The sequence below is a fragment of the Elephas maximus genome, chromosome 11 (genome assembly GCF_024166365.1).
Source record: "Elephas maximus indicus isolate mEleMax1 chromosome 11, mEleMax1 primary haplotype, whole genome shotgun sequence".
Lineage (NCBI taxonomy): Eukaryota > Metazoa > Chordata > Mammalia > Proboscidea > Elephantidae > Elephas > Elephas maximus.
The window spans coordinates 80,414,906-80,427,517 of NC_064829.1; the positions used below are offsets into that span (position 1 = coordinate 80,414,906).

Genomic DNA, 12,612 nt, shown 5'->3' on the forward strand with positions numbered 1-12,612 from the left:
GAACATTCCAAATATATCTATTAATATGACTCATTATTTGTTAGAACACAATTTTCTAAAATTGCTAGGCTTTGCACATAACTCTGAGTATCACCCTTTGTTCCATTTTAGATATTTTCTAAAACTTTTTCTGTTGACTGTCTTCCCAAGCAATTCTCTCTCTCTTCCTATTTTAATGGAAACCATAGCCACTGTCCTATTTGACCTAAGGGGAACTGCAAGAGAAGCTTACTAAAAAGAACCTATCAAATACGTTTATGCAGGTTTTTAAGATTTAAACTCAAGCTTCATGAGAAGCTGCTGTATCAGTTTCATAGGCTTCATAAGAACTAAACCAAAGACAAACGGAATGCATCATCTCCCAGTTGCATAGTGCAGACTGTGATAAGCATGGCCATGATGTATATGCTGAAATAAGTGATCAAAATATAGTACGAACTCTTTTCTGCCACTGGATCAAAAAGGAAGGAAAGGGAATGGCAGTGATTTCAACACCTTATTAAGGGACAGCCTGCCGTGCTCGAACTGCATGAATAAAACACCATTCACAGTTCATGAGACTTACATCCTAGGATACACTTAAAGGACAAAGGGGCATGTGCAGAGAGTCTTACGTTCTTGAAAGGACGTGAAGAGCATTTGAAAGCGACTGTTTCGACTGCCTTCATCTGCCCACATGCGGATCACCCCGAGACCAGTGCGTAGCATCACGTCGTTGGCCACCGTACTGCAGAACTTGGCTTTCAAGTCCTCCACGGAGCTGCTGCCATCATACACAGCCACAAAATTCCTTTTGCATTCATTGGAGTTCTGCATCTCGTAGTCCAAGAACCGTAAGTAGATCTGTAAGACAATCACAAAGGTAAAATGGTTTCCCCACATCAAAATGAGACAATGACTCAGTAAGTACCATACTTCTTTCTCTTTGTTGGGCTCACAAGACAGTCTTGATTGCAATCAGCCTTATTAATTTTTTTCCCGTGTGGATATAATCACATACAAATGCAGAAAAACTTAGGCTTAACTTTTTTTTTCCTAGTGTTATTATCCTTTCTTTTTTTTTTTTTTACCATTTCCCACAATTTTTTACCCAAACAATCTTTATGCCTTCTCTTAACTTATTTGGGGTCAGCTATTCATTTGGCAAATATATGCACTTTAAAAAAATTTTGATCACAATACATGTGTTTTACATATTTCTGACACATTCCTGTAAAGTGTCAGAATGACTTCCATTTATTTACAAAAGTATGTGTAAATAAATAATTTGTATTAACACCAAAGAGAAACAAATATGGTATCCAGTAAGTAGTCTGTGATTTCAGTTTGGTTACTTATTTCACATAAATGTACTGCCTCATTTTGAGATCAGGTGTATTAAACTAAGGGCAGAGAAAGTCAAAGACTATTCTCACCATAGCACAGTATTATTAAGGTAACTCTACAAAAAGAAAATTAAATTAACCTTTAGTGACTACGAGGTGCAGCACAACTTACTTTATATGCTATTTTTTTAACAACTCTAAAAAAAAAATTTTTTTTTTTATACAGTAGCTCATTTTATTGCTGTAAGCAGATGAGGATATTCAGACTCAAAGAAATGGTATAAATAGGAAATTACACATCAAGTCTAACCCCCTATTCCATAGTCTTTCCAAGATATGACACTAATTCAGACATATTTGTTTTATAATCAACAGACATTTGACTTTGTACCAATGTGCTTTCAAAATCCCATGCAACTGATTCAAACAAAAGACAAGTCTGTAAAACAGACTTGTGTCCACTCATCTATCCATTCAACGATGTCTAGGGCTTCTTACATTGTACCAGGTGCTGGTGATACAATGGAGAACCAAAGGGAATGAGAGCCAGTGCTGAAAATAAGTGTCAGTTAAATCATGACACAAAGATATAATGTAAAACTGTGAGAGGTTATATGAAGTAAAAAAAACAAAAAAACAACAACAAAAAAAAACACGTACTACAAGAGGGTATTCAGAAAGATTCTGAAAGAAAGCACTCATAATACAGATATCTCCTAAGCATCTTATTTTTTTTTTACCCTAAATGCCTGTGTGCTATTTGCTCTTAAACTCAATTCTTTTTTTGTAAAAACAGACACAAAACTGAAGACATGCATTCATTTTTAAAGTCGTCTTTATCATTACTCTACATGCAATTTCCTTATTTATTTCAAAAACTGTGACTCTCTTAAAAAATTTTTTTACCAGATACTGTGTCTGCCTTATAATTTAAATTTTACTATTTCAATTTAAAAAACCTTCTCTAACGGTAAGACAGTACAAAGTACTGGGAAGCCAGCACAACTTGTACAAGGCAAGGTCATGGAAGCTCTGTAGACACATCCAAACTCCCTGAGGGACCAAATTACTGGGCTGAGGGCTGTGGGGACCATGGTCTCAGGGAATATCTAGCTCAATTAGCATAACATAGTTTATAAAAAAATGTTCTACCTTCTACCTTGGTGAGTAGCATTTGGGGTCTAAAAAGCCAGTCAGTGGCCATCTAAAATACTCCACACTGGTCTCAGCCCTTCGGGAGGAAGGGACAATGAAGAAAACTAAAAATACAAGGGAAAGATTAGTCCAAAGGACTAAGGAAACACATCTACCATTGCCTCCACTAGACTGAGTCCAGTACAACTAGATGATGCTCAGCTACCACCACTGACTGCTCTGACAGGGATCACAATAGAGGGTCCCAGGCAGAGCTGGAGAAAAATGTAGAATAAAATTCTAACTCACAATAAAAGACCAGACTTACTAGCCTGGAAAAGACTGGAGAAACCTCGAGAGTATGGCCCCTGGACACCCTTTTAACACAGTAATGAAGTCACTCCCAAGGTTCACCCTTCACCGAAAGATTAGACAGACCCATAAAACAAAACGAGGAGGCAGGGCCAAGATGGTGGAATAGCCAGATGCTTCCTGTGATCTCTCTTACAACAAAAACCCCAAAAAAACAAGTGAAACAATTATATCTATGACAAGCTAGGAGTCCTGAACATCAAAGATAAAGTTAGAAAACAGACTGAGCAGCATGGGGAGGGAGAGACGGTTCAGAAGTGGAGAGGAGTTGCCGGACCTGAATTGCTGGGATCCCTCAGGCACTATTCCTGGGAGTGGCTGAGGTGGGCTGGTGATAGCGTTGGGCCACAGTTTCCTCAGCGAGAAGGAGCTAGCCAAACAGCCTACTCACACTTCTGGAACCAGAGAAGAACGGCACTCCTGGCTAAAGCTAAGTACTTGCATAAATTTTACTGCGCCAACCCCTACTCCCAAGCCAAATTCAAAGGCAGTTAATTTCCCTGGGCCTGAGATAGGCCCTGTTGAGTGCCCAGAGCCATCCTCCTGGCCTTGGGGGAGAAGATAATTTGCCATCTCCACTAACAGGCGGAGCCCAGGACAGAAGTGGCTTCAGTCCAGGCATAAATGGTCTGTGGGCTTTGAATACCTTACCCCCTGCATGGACCTGTGTGGGCTTATTTCAGGAGAATAGGCCCTTGTTGGCAGACTGCAACCGTGTCAGCTGTGCTGTGAAGAGGTGGGTGTTCAATATTTGACACCACTAAGCCTATTAAGGAAACCCTAGGTGGTGTAGTGGTTAAGTGCTACAGCTGCTAACCAAGAGGCTAGCAGTTCAAATCCACCAGGCATTTCTTGGAAACTCTATGGGGCAGTTCTACTCTGTCCTATAGGGTCGCTATGAGTCAGAATCAACTAGAAGGCAGTGGGTTTGATTTGGTTTAAGCCTATTAAACAGGGTCCTCACCTACCCACATCAGGTGCCTAAGGACTGATGATTCCACTCAGGTCACCCAGCCACCCGCAACAGGGTCCAAGGATAACTGGTACCTCCCAGTCCTTACAACCAAAAGGATTAGGTGCCCATGGTCTGTCTGCAGAACCCACCCACGCATATGTTCAGGGACACGATTTCCTCACAGACACTCAGAGGATGGTTCTCAGCCCCCTGCCTTGTTCAGAGTGTTACCCCCTGCTGCAACCAGATACCGGTACCTACACCAATCACCCCTGTCCCTCTAAGACTGTAGGACAGAGCCTGTACCACCCACTGGATGAGCAGCTACCTGGACCCCTGAGCTGAATTCATACAAGAAAAGTGAATGGGCTCCTGGACTGGTATTCTTGATACTAGCTCTAGCCATCTGGTGACAGGATGTCAGAGCCCCAAAGGTGAAAATTATCAAGCTAGTTCATTCAAGCAACCCATTTGGGCATATCAAAACAAAAGAAATCAATAAGCTAGGATACAGCAAGCAAATATGAAATAAACTAGTACAGTAACTTATAGATGACTTGGGGACAACACTCAATATCAAGTCACATAAGGAAACAGACCATGATCACTTCAACAAGGTCTCTACACAAAGAATCAATGGCTCTTCTGGATGAAGGTGCATTCCTGGAATTACCGGATGCAGAATTCAAAAGATTAATATACAGAACTCTTCAAGACATCAGGAACAAGATTAGGAAGGGGATCAGGCAATACGCAGAACAAGCCAAGGAACACACAGATAAAGTAGTTGAAGAAATTAAAAAGGTTATTCAAGAACGTAATGAAAAATTTAATAAGCTGCAAGAATTCATAGAGAGACAGCAATCAGAAATTCAGAAGATTAATAATAAATTTATAGACTTAGAGAACTCAATAGAAAGCCAGAAGAGTGAAACTGAGCAAGGGAAAGGAAGAATTAGTAAGCCTAAAGATAAAGCACTTGGCACCAACATATTTGAAGAAAAATCAGATAAAAGAATTAAAAAAAAAAAAATGAAGAAATCTTAATAATCATGTGGGACTCTATCAAGAGAAATAATCTATGAGTGATTGGAGTACCAGAACACGGAGGGACAACAGAAAATACAGAGAGAATTATTTAAGATTTGTTGGCAGAAAACTTCCCTGATACTGTGAAAGATGAGAAGGTATCTATCCAAGATGTTTGTCAAACTCCACATAAGGTATATTTTTAAAGAATGTCACCAAGACATATTATAATCAACCTTGCCAAAACCAAACATACAGAAAGAATTTTAAGAGCATCTAGGGATAAATGAAAAGTCACCTACAAAGGAGAGTCAATAAGAATGAGTTTGGACTACTACACAGAAACCATGGAGCAAGAAGGCAATGAAATAACTTATATAAAGTATTGAAGGAAAAAAAATGCCAGCCAAGAATCATATATCCAGCAAAACTGTATTTCAAACACGAAGGTGAAATTAGGACATTTCCAGATAAACAGAAATTTAGGGAATTTGTAAAAACCAAACCAAAACTACAAGAAACACTAAAGGGAGTTCTTTGGTTAGAAGATCAATAATATCAGGTATCGACCCAAGACTAGAACACTGGACAGAACAATCACAGGTCAACACAAACAAGGAAATCACAAAAATAAAATTAAAAAAGTACTCAAAACAGGGAAACAGCAATGTTATTTTGCAAAAGAATACAAGATTAAAACAATAAAGAGGGACTAAGAAATGTAGTCATAGGTCTCTCATATGGACAGGAAGACAAGGTAATATAAAAAAATAAAAGTTAGCTTTAAACTTAGAAGTATAGGGGTAAATATTCAGGTAACCACAAAGAAGACTAACTATTCTACTCTTCAAAATAAAATACAAGAAATAAATAGAGAATCAGCAGGAATAAAATCAACAAAAATGACGAAAAGACAATATATAAGGATAAGCTATTCAGCACAAAAAATTAAGTGGGAAAAAGAAACTGTCAACAATGCACAAAAAAAGACAGCACTAAACTCACATCTATCTATAATTATGCTGAATGTAAACAGACTAAGTGCACCAATAAAGAGACAGACAGTGGCAGAACGGATAAAAAACATGATTCATCTATATGCTGCCTATAAGAGATGCACCTTAGACTTAGAGACACAAACAAACTAAAACTCAAAGGATGGAAAAAATATATTAAGCAAACAACAACCAAAAAAGAGAAAGAGTGGCAGTATTAATTTCTGACAAAATACACTTAAAAGTTAAATCCACTACGAGGGACAAGGAGTGACACTAATGATTAAAGGGACAATATACCAGGAGGATATAACCATATTAAATATTTATCCACCCCAATGACAGGGTTGCACGATACCTAAAACAAACTCTAACAGCATTGAAAAGTGAGATAATGAGCTCCACAATTATGATAGGAGACTTCAACACAGCACTTTCAAAGGACAGGACATCCAGAAAGAAGCTCAATAAAGACACGGATGATCTAAATGCCACAATCAACCAACTTGATCTCATAGACATATACAGAATGCTCCACCCAACAGCAGTCAAGTATGCTTTCTTCTTTTTATAATTTTTATTGTGTTTTAAGTGAAAGTTTACAAATCAAGTCAGTCTCTCACACAAAAACCCATATACACCTTGCTACATACTCCCAATTACTCTGCCCCTAATGAGACAGCCCGCTGTCTGCCTCCACACTCTCTTTTCATGTCCATTTCATCAGCTTCTAACCCCCTCTACCCTCTCGTCTCCCCTCCAGGCAGCAGATGCCAACATAGTCTAAAGTGTCCACGTGATCCAAGAGGCTCACTCCTCACCAGCATCCCTCTTCAACCCATTGTCCCGTCCAATCCCTGTCCGAAGAGTTGGCTTTGGGAATGGTTCCTGTCCTGGGCCAACAGAAGGTCTGGGGGTCATGACCACCAGGGTACTTCTAGTCTCAGTCAGACCATTAAGTCTGGTCTCTTTACCAGAATTTGGAGTCTGCATCCCACTGCTCTCCTGCTCTCTCAGCGTTCTCTGTTGTGTTCCCTGTCAGGTCAGTCATCGGTTGTAGCTGGGCACCATCTAGTTCTTCTGGTCTCAGGATGATGTAGTCTCTGGTTCATGTGGCCCTTTCTGTCTCTTGGGCTCGTAATCACCTTGTGCCCTTGGTGTCCTTCATTCTCCTTTGATCCAGGTGGGTTGAGACCAATTGATGCATCTTAGATGGCTGCTTGCTAGCGTTTAAGACACCAGACACCACTCTTCAAAGTGGGATGCAGAATGTTTTCTTAATAGATTTTATTATGCCAATTGCCTTAGATGTCCCCTGAAACCATGATCCCCAAACCCATGCCCCTACAACACTGGCCTTCGAAGCATTCAGTTTATTCAGGAAACTTCTTTGCTTTTGGCTTAGTCCCATTGTGCTGACCGCCCCTATATTGTGTGTTTTCTTTCACGTCACTTAAAGTAGTTCTTATCTACTGTCTAATTAGTGACTATCCGTCTCCCACCCTCCCTCCTTCCCTCCCCCCTCTCGTAACCACAAAAGAATGCTTTCTTCTCAGTTTAAACTATTTCTCAAGTTCTTATAATAGTGGTCTTATACAATATTTGTCCTTTTGCAACTGACTAATTTCACTCAGCATAATGCCTTCCAGGTTCCTCCATGTTATGAAATGTTTCACAGATCCCTCACTGTTCTTTAACGGTGCGTAGTATTCCATTGTGTGAATATACCATCATTTATTTATCCATTCATCCATTGATGGGCACCTTGGTTGCTTCCATCTTTTTGCTATTGTAAACAGTGCTGCAGTGAACATGGGTGTGCATATATCTGTTCATGTAAAGGCTCTCATATCTCTAGGATATATTCCGAGGAGTGGGATTGCTGGATCGTATGGTAGTTCTACTTCTACCTTTTTAAGGAAGCGCCAAATCGATTTCCAAAGTGGTTGTACCATTTTACGTTCCCACCAGCTGTGTAGAAGTGTTCCAATCTCTCCACAGCCTCTCCAACATTTATTATTTTGTGTTTTTTGGATTAATGTCAGCCTTGTTGGAGTGAGATGAAATGTCACTTTAGTTTTGAACTACATTTCTCTAATGGCTAATGATCGTGAACATTTCCTCATTATACTTCCTTTTCTAGTGCACATGGAACATTCTCTAGAATAGGCCCATATTAGGTCATAAAGCAAGCGTTAGCAGAATCCAAAATATTGAAATATTACAAGGCACCTTCTCTGACCATAAGGCCATAAAAGTAGAAATTAATAACAGAAAAAGCAGGGAAAAGAAATCAAATACTTGGATACTGAACAATACCCTGCTCAAAAACAACTGGGTTATAGAAGACATTAAGGATGGAATGAAGAATTTCAGAGAATCCAATGAGAGTGAAAACACTTCCTATCAGAACCTGTGGGATACAGTGAAAGCAACGCTCAGAAGTCAATTTATATTAATAAATGCACACATACAAAAAGAAGGAAGGGCCAAAATCGAGGAATTATCCTACAACTTGCACAAATAGAAAGAGAGCAACAAAAGAAACCCTCAGGCACCAGAAAAAGCAAATAATAAAAATTAGAGCAGAATTAAATGAAATAGAAAACAGAAAAACAGTTGAAAGAGTTAAAAAGATGAAAAGCTGGTTCTTTGAAAAAATTAACAAAATTGATAAAGCATTGCCCAAACTGACAAAAGAAAAACAGGTGAGGAAGCAAATAACCCAAATAATAAATGAGATAGGCAATATTACAACAGATCCAACTGAAATTAAAAGAATCATATCAGATTATTACAAAAAATTGTACTCTAATAAATTTGAAAACCTCGAAGAAATGGATGAATTCCTAGAAACACAGTACCTACCTAAACTAACACAAACAGACGTAGAACAACTAAATTGACCCATAATAAGAGATGGAAAAGTTCATCGAGGTAATCGAAAAACTCCCAACAACAACAAAAAAAGCCCTGGCCCTGACAGCTTTACTGCAGAGTTCTACCAAACTTACAGAGAAGAGTTAATACCGCTGCTACTAAAGGTATTTCAAAGCATAGAAATGGACGGATTACTCCCAAGCTCATTCTATGAAGCCAACATATCCCTGATACCAAAACCAGGTAAAGACGCCACAAAAAAAGGAAATTACAGACCTATATCCCGATGAAATTAGATGCAAAAATCCTCAACAAGACTCTGGCTAATAGAATTCAACAACATATCAAAAAAATTTACCATGATCAAGTGGGATTCATACCAGGTATGCAGGGATGGTTCAACATTAGAAAAACAATTACTGTAATCCACCACATAAATAAAACAAATTACAAGAACCACATGATTTTATCTATTGATGCAGAAAAGGCATTTGACAAAGTTCAACACCCATTCATGATAAAAACTCTCAGCAAAATAGGAATAGAGGGAAAATTCCTCAACATAATAAAGGGCATTTATACAAAGCCAACAGCCAATATCATCCTAAATGGAGAGAGTCTGAAAGCAATGCCCTTGAGATTGTGAACCAGACAAGGATGCCCTTTATTACCACTCTTATTCAACATTGTGCCGGAGGTACTAGCCAGAGCAATTAGGCTAGATAAAGAAATAAAGGGCATCCAGATTGGAAAGGAAGTAGTAAAACCATCTCTATTTGCAGACGACATGATCTCACACAAAGAAAACCCTAAAGAATCTTCAAGAAATGTACTAAAACTAATAGAAGAATTCAGCAGAGTATCAGAATACAAGATAAACATACAAAAATCAGTTGGATTCCTCTACACCAACAAAAAGAACATTGAGGAGGAAATTTTCAAATCAATACCATTTACAGTAGTCCCCAAGAAGATAAAATACTTAGGAATAAATCTTAACAGAGATGTAAAAGACCTATACAAAGAAAACTACAGGACAGTACTGCAAAAAATCAAAAGAGAACTACATAAGCAGAAAAACATACCTTCCTCATGGATAGTAAGACTCAACATTGTAAAAATGTCTGTTCTACCAAAAGCCATCTATAGGTACAATGCAATTCCGATCCAAATTCCAATGATATTTTTTAATGAGATGGAGAAACAAATCACCAACTTCATATGGAAGGGAAAGAGACTCTGGATAAATAAAGACTTTCTGAAAAAGAAGAACAAAGTGGGAGGCCTCACTCTACCTGATTTTAGAACCTATTATACCGCTGCAGTAGTCAAAACAGCCTGGTACTGGTACAACAACAGATACATAGACCAATGAAACAGAATTGAGATTCCAGACATAAATCCATCCACATATGAGCAGCTGATATTTGACAAAGGCCCAAAGTCAGTTAAATGGGGCAAAAGACAGTCTGTTTAACAAATGGTGCTGGCATAACTGGGTATCCATCTGCAAAAAAATGAAACAAGACCCATACCTCATGCCATGCACAAAAACAAACTCAAAATGGATCAAAGACCTAAAAATATAATCTAAAATGATAAAGATCATGAAGGAAAAAATAGGGACAATGCTAGGAGTCCTAATACATGGCATAAACAGTATACAAAACATTACTAACAATGCAGAAGAGAAACTAGATAACTGGGAGCATTTAAAAATCAAACACCTATGTTCATCCAAAGACTTCACCAAAAGAGTAAGAAGATTACCCACAGGATGGGGAAAAGTTTTCAGCTATGACATTTCTGATCAGCGCCTGATCTCTAAAATCTACATGATATTGCAAAAACTCAACTACAAAAAAGACAAATAACCCAATTAAAAATGGGCAAAGGATATGAACAGGCACTTCACTAAAGAAGAATTCAGGTAGCTAACAGATACATGAGGAAATCCTCACGATCATTAGCCATTAGAGAAATGCAGACCAAAACTACAATGAGATTCCATCTCACTCCAACAAGGCTGGCATTAATCCAAAAAACACAAAATAATAACTTGGAGAGTTTGTGGAGAGAATGGAACACTTACACACTGCTGGTGGGAATGTAAAATGATATAACCACTTTGGAAATCAATTTGGAGCTTCCTTAAAAAGCTAGAAATAGAAGTGCCATACGATCCAGCAATCCCACTCCTCGGAATATATCCTAGAGAAATAAGAGCCTTTACACGAGCAGATATATGCACACCCATGTTTATTGCAGCACTGTTTACAACAGCAAAAATATGGAAGCAACCAAGATGCCCAGCAATGGATGAATGGATAAAAAAATGATGGTATATTCACACAATGGCATACTACGCATCGATAAAGAACAGTGAGGAATCTGTGAAACATTTCATAACATGGAGGAATCTGAAAGGCATTATGCGGCATTATGCTGAGTGAAATTAGTCAGCTGCAAAAGGACAAATGTTGTATAAGACCACTATTATAATAACTGGAGAAATAGTTTAAACAGAGAAGAAAATATTCTTTGATGGTTAAGAGAGGGGGAGGGAGGGAGGGAGAGGAATTTTCACTGGTTAGATAGTGGATAGGAATTATTTTGGGTGAATGGAAGGACAGCACACAATATAGGCGAGGTCAGCACAACTGGACTAAGCCAAAAGCAAATCAGTTTCCTGAATAAACTGAATGCTTCGAAGGCCAGCGTAGCAGGGGCATGAGTTTGGGGACCATGGTTTCAGGGGACATCGAAGTCAATTGGCATAATAAAATCTATTAAGAAAACATTCTGCATTCCGCTTTGAAGAGTGGCATCTGGTGTCTTAAACTCTAGCAAGCAGCCGTCTAAGATGCATCAATGAGTCTCAGCCCACCTGGATCAAAGGAGAATGAAGAACACCAAAGACACAAGGTAATTAGGAGCCCAAGAGACAGGAAGGATCACATAAAGGAGAGACTGCATTGGCCTGAGACCAGAAGAGCTAGATGGAGCCCTGCTACAACCAATGACTGCTCTGACAGAGAGCACAGTGGAGAGCCCCTGAGAGAGCAGGAGAGCAGTGGGATGCAGACCCCAAATTGTGGTAAAGAGACCAGACTTAATGGTCTGACTGAGACTAGAAGATCCCTGGAGGTTATGGTCCCCAGGCCTTCTGTTGGCCCAAGACAGGAACCATTCCCGAAGCCAACTCTTCAGACAGGGACTAGACTGGACTACGGGATAGAAAATGATACTGGTGAAGAATGAGCTTCTTGGATCAACTAGACACATGAGACTATGTTGGCATCTCCTGTCTGGAGGGGAGATGAGAGAGCAGAGGGGGTCAGAAGCTGGCCGAATGGACAGGAAAATATAGAGTCGAGGGAAGGAGTATGCTGTCTCCTTAAGAGCATATAGCAAGGTGTGTATAAATTTTTGTATGAGAGACTGACTTGATTTGTAAACTTTAGCTTAAACCACAATTTAAAAAAGAAAGAAAGAAAGAAAAAAAAAAAGACACTAAAGGGGTGCATCAGCCCAGTGGCAAGGACTAGAAGGCAGGAGGGGACAGGAAATCTGGTAATAGGGAACCCAAGGTTGAGAAGGGCTGTTAATCTATGTCATAAAACAATATGTTTATTAACTGTTTAATGAAAAACTAGTTTGGTCTGAAACCTTCATCTAAAGTACAGTAAAAATTAAAAGAAAAAGGAGAAACTTTTCTTTTGCCCTCAATGTTCTTATTGAATTGGGTACCAATTTTTGTCATTTTTTTTTTCTTCCCAATAGTTGTTTTTCATCTCCACTCACACTTCTATGATGTTTCACCAGTCTTCCAGCCAGATTGGACTGGGTGTTTCTAAAGTCCTAAATCTCCAGTCCCCACTCACAGCCCAGCACAGACAAAGCTGTATTTCTAAGAAACAAG

At 38.9% G+C, this 12,612-nt stretch overlaps 1 protein-coding gene across 1 annotated transcript in view; it reads right to left on the reverse strand.

The window, feature by feature from the left end:
- The window catches only part of NETO1 (neuropilin and tolloid like 1), a 164,768-nt gene that overhangs the window by 44,629 nt on the left and 107,527 nt on the right, over positions 1 to 12,612 (reverse strand). Inside the window, exon 7 of the mRNA XM_049900718.1 lies at positions 615 to 843. Within this exon, the coding sequence (XP_049756675.1) occupies positions 615 to 843 (229 nt within the window). The remainder of the gene's footprint in view (positions 1 to 614; positions 844 to 12,612) is intronic.